Source organism: Megalops cyprinoides, chromosome 18 (genome assembly GCF_013368585.1).
Source record: "Megalops cyprinoides isolate fMegCyp1 chromosome 18, fMegCyp1.pri, whole genome shotgun sequence".
NCBI lineage: Eukaryota > Metazoa > Chordata > Actinopteri > Elopiformes > Megalopidae > Megalops > Megalops cyprinoides.
This window is the reverse complement of record NC_050600.1, coordinates 6,079,349-6,090,211: the sequence shown is the minus strand read 5'-3', so window position 1 is coordinate 6,090,211 and position 10,863 is coordinate 6,079,349. Positions and strand designations below refer to the sequence as shown.

Sequence of the window (10,863 nt, the reverse complement as noted above, 5' to 3'; positions counted from 1 at the left end):
GTGTGTGTCAAAGAAATCTGAAGCAATACACAGGTTCAAGATCAAAAGAATTACTTTGAAGTGGCAGCCCTCTGGGAAACCTCGGTCCTCCCATGCTTGCTTAATGTAATGTTTTTCTTCAGAATTGGGAGTGGGTTTTTTTTTAGCTTTCTAAAAGAGAGCCACTTAATATGTTTTGGACATTTTGGAATGGTAGAACAAATTATGTCCTTACGCCCGCTTCAATTGACATAGTAATGTAAAGCTTCATGCAGTCAAATCATTCCCCACTAGGGGGTACTCAACACTCATTTATGGCCACCTCTGCACAGCATCCAAGGATTTGAGTATATGTATGCAATAAATCCATTCTTTAAATACTCCCTTGCAGTTATGACCAACATCGTTATGGTATTGTGGAAAATGCAGATGATAATCTTGAAGTATTTATAGATGCTGAAGGTTTCAGTGGGGTGTGTTACAGGCTTTGGGAGCAGGGTGTTATTGCTCTATGCTGTGGTGTACTCAGACTTTACACCTCTTTTCTGACCAAAGAGAATGAATTTGCATGAAATGGAATTGTGTTCATTGTTAATAGAAAGCAGGTGCGGGGGGCAGTTATGTATTTAAGGTTGATAGGGAAAAACTTTGCCTAGGAGGAAGTCATAAAGCCATTGAGAGAATTTAATCAACAATCAGTAATTATAATTAGGACATATGCATATGGAAACAAAGATACAGCACTCTCAGTCGATAGAGATGCGAACCCGAAGTCAGACTGACTGCAGAGGGGTCCCTTTATTCCATAAACTCCCTCCATTTTAGGGCCTAACATGTCTTATGTTGGCCAAATGATGGCTCCAGGCCCTCATGGCCTTGGAGAATTATGTCATAGCCTGATGCTCTAGGCATAAAATTCTCCCTGGGGCCATCTGAGCTGACAGTTTTTCTGGCCTGGGAGACAGAGGAAAGGGTGATACCTAGACTTTGTATGTGGTAGAGTGACCCGGTAATAAGTAAAACTTGGTATTTGTGCTGAGAAAAGCTATACGACGAATGAACTGCAAGTAGTTTTTATCGACCTCCATCAGAACTGTCTTAGGCTATGGATCTGAGGCAAGGCACACCAGAAGATAGAGAGGAAATACAAAAACTACATCACGGATGGAGAGGGGAGTAGTTTGTAGAGCACACACACATTATGGACAAGTACGTCAGCAGTCTCACGCCACCTCATAGTGACGCTGCACTGGATTGGACAAACTTGCTCCACCCTTGTGTACTTAAAGGCTTGGGCTTATCGTCAGAACTGGCAATATAGTTTTTTAGTTTACTCAGGGAGAGCCACTGTCTGACCTGCCAGTTGGGAAAAGTGCAATGAATGATGTCAGATTTACTCTGGCTTCCCAATGTCACTAAAGCCAAAGTTGGACTCTCTTCTAGGTTTATGAGCTGAGGTTTATGACTGCTGCGGAGTAGCTGGCATAGCAGTGTTTTTGAGATTTTTATGTTAGTAGAAAAATGACACTTCACAGTAGTGTGATGGTAACCATATGGGCATTCCCTGAATTATTTAACAAAGATTCGGGTCAAAACAGTAACAGATTTTGGCGGATAGGGAAAACATACACTCTCTCAAAGATGTTTGTATGTATACTATTTTTTGTATGTTACCTGACCACATTGGACATAGATAGGTGCTTTATGTCTGTGGTGGCTGAGGTGAATCGTGCTTCTTCACCTTTACACACATTGAGAGCCTTGTAAATTTTATTATACTTTATTTGGAAACCTAATAGCTAAATAGTTATTTGTGCACATCGTTGACTGACTTTTGGGTATCTTGAGATTTTGCTACCATCAGTGTGTAAATGTCCCATTGAGAATTCACAGCTTACCAGTCAGAACCCTACTGTCTCTTGTTATACTGGAAAAAAACCTCTGTGTATTACTGTTTTTGCTCATTTTCAGTCATTTTTACTTTCCTTTTAGAAACCAATAAGCACCCTTCACCTGTTCTAGAATGATGTTTCCAGTAAGGTCATCCTTATGTTATTATTTTATCTGGAAACTTGTGTTAATTTGAATGGATACAACTGTTCCAAATCATTGTAAGGTTTCACAAAAACACGACAGCATTTAATTGAACATTAACTACTCAGATCAAAGTCACAAGAAGTATTTCACGTATGTTTAATGACATGTCAATGACAGGATTCTGGGAAATGTACACAGAACAACAGTTGGCTGCCCCTTATCTTGAATAAAACCAATATATATTTCTATCTTCATTCTCTGTGTGTATTATATAGCCTATATACAGACATACACACACCATATATGTACACACGTACAAACACTACATGTTTACTGGTCTTTTTGGGACATCAAAGGGAAATGCATAGTGGAATAAACAGCATACTGGGGAATGGGAGAAGTGGGGTTTGGTCCTTAAAAGAATACGAAAATAAATCGATCTTTGCGATGAGAGCACGGGGCCTGCTGGGACTGCCAACAGCACTGACAGCTGTGGGTTTCTCCGTGTCGGGCGCAGGGAGATATTGCCATGCTAGCGGTGGCGGTGCGGGCCCGGGAGGGGGGGCGGGATCAGTGGACCAGGGGCGACTGCTTAAGGGAGATCAGCACAGACCGCATGCGGGACACATCCTTGGCCTGCTTGCTGGATTTGGGGTTGAAGTCGCAGAGGCGCGCCACGCGCTCCCACTCCGTTCCCGGGTTGTTCTCGTCCATGTCCGACGCCATGGCCTCCTCAGCCGCCCTGGGGGGTACGCAGTGACACGGTCAGGGAGAGTCAGGGGTCTCTGAGAGCCTGCTCCTGCGCCCCCTGCCCTGTTCCAGCCAAAGCCACCGCCATGATCATCCCAACCAGGTAATGGTCCTGCTCCCAAAGGGAGGGGGATGGTGGTTTTGCCCACGCAGATTACTGCGTGGTAGATCATCAATCTAATTTAGGTGTCCTCAGCTTTAATGACATTTGCTATTAGAATGTTCACAATGAATGCTTTATCCACTGTTTAAATGAACTCCAACTGACTTGTTTGACTTGTTGCTTATTGCTTACTTTTTATTTCTGCAGACTAACAAATGTAACTTTTTTTATATAGGTGTACTGAACCCATAGTCCAATACGTTAAAAATGGTGTTGCTTTGGTCTGATTCAGGGAAAAAGGCCGGAGTGAAGTCCCAAGACAGAGTCAGCGCATTCCAGTCAATGACACAAGATACAGACACCATTCAGGTGATCACATAAAAAACAAATGATTGTTCTGAAAATATTTAATACAGCATGCCTCCAACCCACATTCCCTGAAGTCATCCCTCACCTTTATTTAGTAACTTTATCTACAGGTTTTCTATTATAAACAAGACAGCTTTATAGATTATGAAACAAAATTAGGTTGTATCAATCGGGTTGGTTTAATTAAAAAACATTTATTTTCCTCTTCCCTCATAGAATATTCTCTAGAATATTCTATGAGCTTCAGCTATTTGTCTTGAAGGAAGCACCTTGCAATTTCCTTTTTATCACCCACAAAATTCCTTCATCAGTGCTCCAAGCTTGCAGTACCGTTTGCTTTTTGTGAAAAGCTGAGATATTTTTTCTATCTAACAATTAATTTCAGAAATAATGACTTTAAATGGCCATTTAAAGCACAGAGAGGCAGCTGAAAAGCACAATGCCTCCAACTCTCAGCTTTGCCGCTCATAAGGTTAAACAGCCAATCACGCAACACCTCTTCATGAAAATGTATTTCTCACTACTACCCTGGCATCTGCTAATCAGGCCCAATCAGCAGTGGCTTCAAGACCGTAAGCTTACTCCTGCACAGCTTTGTAAAGGACCCCTCCACAACACTGCACAACACATACAGCAAATGAGGATGAGAAGCCATTGAGAACTACAGATACACACAAGACAAGTGGACTACTGGTACAGCATCACAAGGCGACACCCAACACCCTCTAATTAAGCAGTGAACAGAAAATAAATTCAGACTCTGAAATCACCATTCAGCAAATATTTTTTTGCTTTTTTTTTTTTTTACTTAACTGGTCTAGGCGGTAGCAAGGATGGTTAATGTGTGTGCTTAAAGGTGCATAGAGAAAAGAAACAAGGAGAAACAGATCATACGTCAGGTAGAGAAATGAAAGTAAAAAGAGCTTTATGCAGATGACATAAGCCGGGCATGCGCTTTACCCAAAAACACATCCTGGTGTGGTGTTCCAGGTGAACTTGGTTTGCAGCTGCCTCAGACTGCCATTCGCAGGGCTTAGCCACAGTGCGCTGTATTTTACAAAGGAATCCTCCACAGCTAATAAAGCCCCTGTTAAATTTGTTCATTCTTATTTACTTAACAGCAGACAGGAGAGCTGCAAAACCAAGACAGGGACTAAGGCAGGAAAACTAGCTACCTACGTGACGACGCCAAAACGGTAACTCTCCGGTGTACAGCACTCTATAAAGCTTGTGTAGTTTCTACTAGGTTATTGTGTGTTTGAAGCAACTGTATCCATAACTGCTCTCGCTATGCTCATACATAGCAATATGTCTTATGATATTGTAATCGTAACGGTGAAAGAAGACCCCTGTTGCTATAAAGTGGCAGGTGGCAGGGCTACATTATGGCTGTTCCCTTGGATTTAAATGGCTGCTGTGCAACACCATGGCAACATGACCTTGGACTAGACCAAAATGTGCAGCCTGAGGGGGGAAGTGTGGGGGTAGAGAAGGTACTGATCAAAATGGAGAAATGGGCTGGGCAGTTTCATGCTCAGAAAGGACACTGCACTTTTGGGAATCATATTTTCAGAGAATAAGTTGATTTAATCTTTACCGCACGGTACAACGTCTCCACAGACACCCCCTTGATTAAACAACTTCCCTACAAAAGTTCATATGAAGGTATGTGGTGAATACACCCACCAACTCTGGGTGAGAAACCCATGATTGACATCTGAATTTAAAAGGGATGCAGCCAACCACAATGTAATAGTGAGCTACAAATTTGAAACAAAGATGGAAATGCAGTTGCTTTAAACAATAATACTAGTCTGACTTAATCATACTACTCACATACTACCATACTACTAATACTACTACTAAAGCAAAGAGCATCAAGGCATGGCTTGGGGCAGATTATATAGCATTATATATTATTATATTACACTAGCTATGAAGAAGACACCTTTTGCCATACTATTTGGAATTCATTAACTATTCAGTTTTCACAGTTTTTTGTATATGGTGTATGGAATATAAACAAAAAAATTACATTACTGTGCATATGACTATATTATGAATAAAAATGCATACAAATACAGAATTATACACTGTATGTCCAGAAATATGTTCAAGCCTTTCAATTTGAAACAAATGCATTATTTTTAGTACTATCTTGGCATTCAATGTGACATGAGTTCTTTTATGCAGTGCCCAAATTTCCCTGACAATTGACCCATACTTTCACACAGATCTACCGACAACATATGTGGGGTAGTGACCAACTAGACAGGGGCTCTTTAAACAAACTGCTTATTTTCAATTTTCATTATGTCCCTGTTTATAAAGCTGTAAGTGACCACAGGCAGGTTGATAATAGAAGGTCATTTGACTCTCCGCCTGAGTCGACTTTCTGGTCAGTGCCCAGATATTGCCAGTGTGCTTTTCTTATGCTGATCTCTGTACAGATTTTCACTTTCTATTCATTCCTAAAGGTGCTGACAATGTGTGTTAATATACATTTAGGCAAAAAAAAAAACATCACTTACGAAAAATATTATCAATTCATTAAATGCAATCTGAACTTACAGTGTATAAACAAAAATTGTAGGCTTATTCTTGAAAACATTCATGGCTCTTGCGTTATGACAGATGATGATGAAACGATGTTTACACCTAAAATCAAAACACTACATAACTGGACAGGGGGGCTACTGCTATACTCAACCTTTAAGATTAAACATTTGCATTATGCTGTATCTGACATTTATCATTATGTTCTCTGTAGCTTTTAAACATTATTGCCACAAGCTCTGAAAAAAGCTCATTAAAATCCTTGTAAAATTACAATTTTCACAGCTTTTGAAATGACTGTCGCCAGATTTGTGATTCTCAGACTGTGTGAAGACAGCTTGGAAGGGATACAATTGCTCCTTATCTATGTGGCATGATTTTTTTTTTTTTGGGGGGGGGGGGGGGGGGGGGGGGGGTGCAGAAATAAAAAAAAAAGAGCCCAAATGAGAAAAAAGGTGTTAATGAGATGCAAATGGAGAGCGTGTGAAAAGAAAGGATGTTAGTTTGAGCAACATACACATAACCAATCAGCTCAGAGAAGGGCTGTTTGTAGAAATCTTCATCCAGCACCCTGGACAGGGAGGAGCCCCAGAGGAGAGCAGGAGGCGGGAGAGAGGAGAGAGAGCCGTAAAAAGGAGAAGAACAAGACAGGAAACGGACAAACAGGTCAGCGCTCAGGCCATCATCTACTGCCAGTTACCCAGAGTCAGGGGAGGTTTACATTACAGGGAGTGTGAGTCTGACAGGGCCTCCAGCCAGATACTCCCTCCCCCAACAGGTCACCTCTGCACTGACAAATGGCATTTAAAGACTATTATCATGCCTGGAATGTAAAGCTAGTCAGTAAAGCTAAAGATTGACCTCTAAGAGTCTAAAACTGTAATAAGGAGGGTACATTTTTCCATGTATCACTCATTCAGAGAGTAACAAATTATCCATTTCAGATGACATCTAATTTTTGGCCAACCCTACTAATTCTCAGATACCAAATCAAGACTACAGTAAAGACCGTCTTTTTCATTCAAGAATACACCCATACAACCCTATTGTTAGTTAACATCATGTATATGAGAGCGTCTTGTTATTAGTATGGCACAGATAGGCTGCAACAGTTCTCAGCAACATAGGGCTTTAGGGTGTCTCAGTTAAGGGTTTTTCAAGTTCAAAGACTGTACTGCTCCATACCTATCATACCAGGCTGGCCCTAGAACACTGAGTAGAGAGAGTCACAGGTGTAAAGGTAGCCCCTGGTCTGGGCCTTCGTGGGGATAGCGAGTGTCACCTGTTGTTGACTTTGGTCTTCTCCAGCTGCTCGTCCTGCCTGGTGTACCAGTCCTCCAGTTCGGCCTTGGCCTTCTCCTTCCACTCGACCTCCTGCGTGCATGAGCTGGCGTCTGGAACGGTGCAGAGACGGGCATGGGGTGAGAGCTTACCCAATATGGTCTGTACCCATCAGCCATTTCACAGCACCCTTCACCCAAGAACAGGGTCTTCAAACTCACACCCACACCTGCACATGCACAAACACACAAACGCACGCATGCTCTCACACACCCACTTCCTCAAACACACGTGCAACCACACCCACACATGCACAAACACACACACACACACACACCCATGTACCCACACACACCTGCAGAAACACATACAAGTCACATATGCATGCACACACATGCACACCCATAGGAAACATACAGAGATGTACAAATGCACACACGCAAACATCTACACACCCAGACACAACCTCCAGAGCTGGTCCCCCACAGCCAGGCCACCCAGGATGGAAACACACATCCAGGGCTGGCAGCACCATCAGCAGTGAGCACACAGCCCCAGCTGGGGGTCCCCGAAGGCCCCACTCACCCAGGGCCTCCAGCCTTTCCTGCTGCTCCTGCCTCCACCTCCGCAGGCTCTCTGGCTCTGCCTGCAGCCGGTCGGCGTGAGAGATGGCCGCATAGGTGTCCGAGGGGCCGTTGGTCTCCTGCGTAGCACCGAGATGCAGTCAGCATGGTCAGTAACACTCCCACAGCAAGCCTCTCTACGTGTTCACAAGCAGCACCTCAGAGCAAGTGCTGCCCAAAATAACTGATTTATGTATAGTCAGGATGGGCTGACAGACAACATGGACAATCACACTACAGTATCCATATATTATGAGGATTAGGGGATCAGTGCATCACCTGCGCTAAAGTGATGCGGGTCAACATGGGATCAGGGGTTAATGGATTCATGTTTTGTGGACATCAGGAAGGACATCAGGGAAGGTTTTGCAGGTTTCACCGCGCAGCTGTGACCAGCAGGACAGCAGCTCCACACGCCACACATAATGCGGAGCAGACCGTGCATGAGTAAGCGCAGTCACACAAGGCTGGAGGATTGAAATGACTCTGACCCTCGTCAGCTGCCTCTCACGCGTTGCACTGCAGTCAGTGCTAGCGGTCACCTTTAGCGGCGCCCTGCAGCTTTCAAGAGACCGGCTCATCTCACACTCACAGGCTTTGGCACAGTGTCCAGACACTCCAAATCTCCAGTGCTGGGGATAATGCTGATGCTGCACGTTGTAAAATATGGAGGATTATGCTCCCACAGGGTTGCCAGATAACTGGAGTCAGAGTTATTTGTGTACACTGTTATCAGCTCTGTGACATCATCCTGAGTAGCGGGGTACAGACAATTTGTTTTCAGGATTATGGGCAGCAGTGTAGCATAATGATAAGGAGAAGGGTTTTTAACCACAAGGTTGCTGGTTTGAGTAGGCAAGGTACTACAGAACCTACAGTTGCCTCAGTAAATATTCATCTCTATGAATGGATAGCATGTAAAAACTGTAACCTATGTAAGCCACTCTGGAGTGTCTCCTAAATGACAATAACGTAATTACAGGGTGTAAAACTCATATTCCCATTAGCCTAGCTTCATGCTATACGCAATCTCTCTTGTAAGTAAATGTGTACACAACCTACCTGCTGAGGTTCCCCGTTCACTGTTCCATCAGCTGCATCTGATAGAGAAAAAAAAGACATTCACATGATTTCAGTGTTAGCCAGTCCAACATGCTAAACTATATAAAAGCTAATGTTAGGCCAGACCTATGCCATCGCAGTTCATTCATCACAGTCCTCTGCATTGGCCAGTGTTTACCATTTATCATCAAGGATAATGATCATTTTCCAGTTTAAATTTACAGGGGAACCCCCCAATGAATGGCTGAGAGTAATAGCTCCAATCAGAGCAACAAGACCATGTGACAGGGTAGGGCCTGGGTGGGAGGTCCTGTACTTCTGACCTTGTTCTGGTAAAGGCTCATGGGAACCAACGAGCAGTCGCTGGTGGAAGTGGCGGGTGCTTCTAAAATACATTGTTATTATTTTAGATACAGGCATAACGATTATCCAAGACGGCTGAATGCCCCATTTGTGCCAGTATGACATTCTCATGTTCTTAAGAGTGTGTCATGTGACTGGACAAGAAGACCACATCTTTGCCCTTTTCACTGTCTGTATTCAGGTCAGATTCCTCCCACACTGGAAAGACTGCTGATCTACAATTCAATGCACTGCCTACATACAGAGGAGGAAGAGGGAATTCCCTTACAAAGTCTTACATCTAACTCTGGCAAACTCTGATTTCTGCTGAGTTTGAGCCACCATAGAGCTATCATTCTATGAAAGCCACCCCTTCAATATTCTCTTTTCCTGACATTAAATTTAAATCCGTGTAAACAATACCATACCCATAAATATGTTTCAAATGGCATGTTTTCTGAAATTTAATATATTGGTACTGTTTCTAATTAATTTTACCAATGTGCAAAATTGTGAAAACAATTCATATCGTCTCTGGGACGAGGCGATCCTCGCAGCCATCCTGTGAAAATCTTAACAGTCTATTCAGTTGTATCCAGTAAAAATTCTGTTTCTGATTCAGAGCTGACGATGTGCAGGCTAAATATGAATCCAGCCTGCAGCCTGTAGCAACTAACTTTATGACTCACACAACACGAAACATTTCATGTTTCCCTACATGTCAGCTTGTATTAAATTAATTTACAGAGGCTCGGGCCTAACTTTCTAACATAACGTTTCAGAATAGATTCACCTTTTATAGAATTGCTATTTAAATATGCAGTTAGCTAGCAACATATTAATCGACAGCTGGGAGAAAAGTTACAATTGCAAGCGTCGCTAGAAATCAAGGCTTCATCACTCTGTAGTTGGGAATACAACCCCAGTATTAGGGTTGAAACGCTATAGTAGTATAGACTACACGCTAGTGTTTGGGCGCAGTGTAAATGTATATCTAGCTATCTGTCTGAGAAAAGGCAGCATCGAGATGCTTAAACTAAGCGTTCTCACATGACAAAACGGCTTGCTTCGCCTAACTAAAACCGAGCTGGTATTTAGCTGCATTGGGACCGCTGGCGAGTCGGAACAAAGCCCCCCATTCGGCAGCTGTATGTGCCTACGGTGAGTGTATGTAGCTAAGCAGCCTGCTAGCTAACCGGGTATGCTAGCTCTTGTCCAGCTGTAAACAACCTTGCGTGTTATCTTAAGAATGGTAAAAAACGATTTTGCTGCTTTCTGTTCCAGCTAGATAAAAGGCTCATTAAAATTCTACAACAATCGGTGATTTTGCCAGCTACAACAGCAAAGGACCACCATGACACCTTTCCTAGCCATCCTTGGAGCCTGTTAAATAGAATAATCCTTAACTACACTTCTGTTCGTTGCCTAATTATTCCAGCGCATACTGGATCCATACAATTTGCACCTGCTAAATTACCGTGCGATGACGGGACCTCGCCGCTGTCCAGGATGCTGAAACCCTCGTCGTTCTCTATTCCCGCGATCTCGCTCTCTTGCTGGGCCAGGAACGCAGCAGCGGGGTCTTCCTCCGCTCCTATACCGTTCGCGGAGGCTGGCTGTGCCGCGTTCATCGCATCGAAACCGTCCATGCCTAACTATTAAACACTAGCTACCCGATAAAAGGCAAAAATTGCCCTTAAAGTGATCTTTCAAGGTCCAGTCGCGCTACTGGGCAAATACAGCAGATGACGATAGGGGAAG

The 10,863-nt window shown here is 43.3% G+C and overlaps 1 protein-coding gene across 3 annotated transcripts; it reads right to left on the bottom strand.

The window, feature by feature from the left end:
• Positions 1-1,659: 1,659 nt before the first annotated feature.
• LOC118793490 (clathrin light chain A-like) lies at positions 1,660-10,863 on the bottom strand. 3 transcript variants are annotated; one of them, XM_036551702.1, is made up of 7 exons: positions 10,580-10,863; positions 8,761-8,798; positions 7,661-7,778; positions 7,077-7,188; positions 6,312-6,365; positions 4,052-4,087; positions 1,661-2,758 (listed from the first exon to the last, which is right to left on the bottom strand). In XM_036551702.1, exons 1-7 carry the CDS (start codon positions 10,749-10,751, stop codon positions 2,587-2,589), a joined length of 702 nt encoding a protein of 233 aa, XP_036407595.1. In that variant the 5' UTR covers positions 10,752-10,863; the 3' UTR covers positions 1,661-2,586. The 3 variants fall into 3 exon arrangements, with proteins under 3 accessions (XP_036407596.1, XP_036407595.1, XP_036407597.1); XM_036551703.1 differs by lacking the exon at positions 4,052-4,087 and having other exon boundaries at positions 1,660-2,758; XM_036551704.1 differs by lacking the exons at positions 4,052-4,087; positions 6,312-6,365.

What these genes read in the sequence shown, in the direction of transcription:
- LOC118793490 (XM_036551702.1), bottom strand. Translation starts at nt 10,751, where the DNA reads ATGGACGGTTTCGATGCGATGAACGCGGCACAGCCAGCCTCCGCGAAC. An exon ending in TGAACGGGGAACCTCAGCAG is followed by an intron (nt 7,779 to 8,760) that starts GTAGGTTGTGTA and finishes GGTGCTACGCAG; the next exon opens with GAGACCAACGGCCCCTCGGA. An exon ending in GGAAAGGCTGGAGGCCCTGG is followed by an intron (nt 7,189 to 7,660) that starts GTGAGTGGGGCC and finishes GCACCGTTCCAG; the next exon opens with ACGCCAGCTCATGCACGCAG.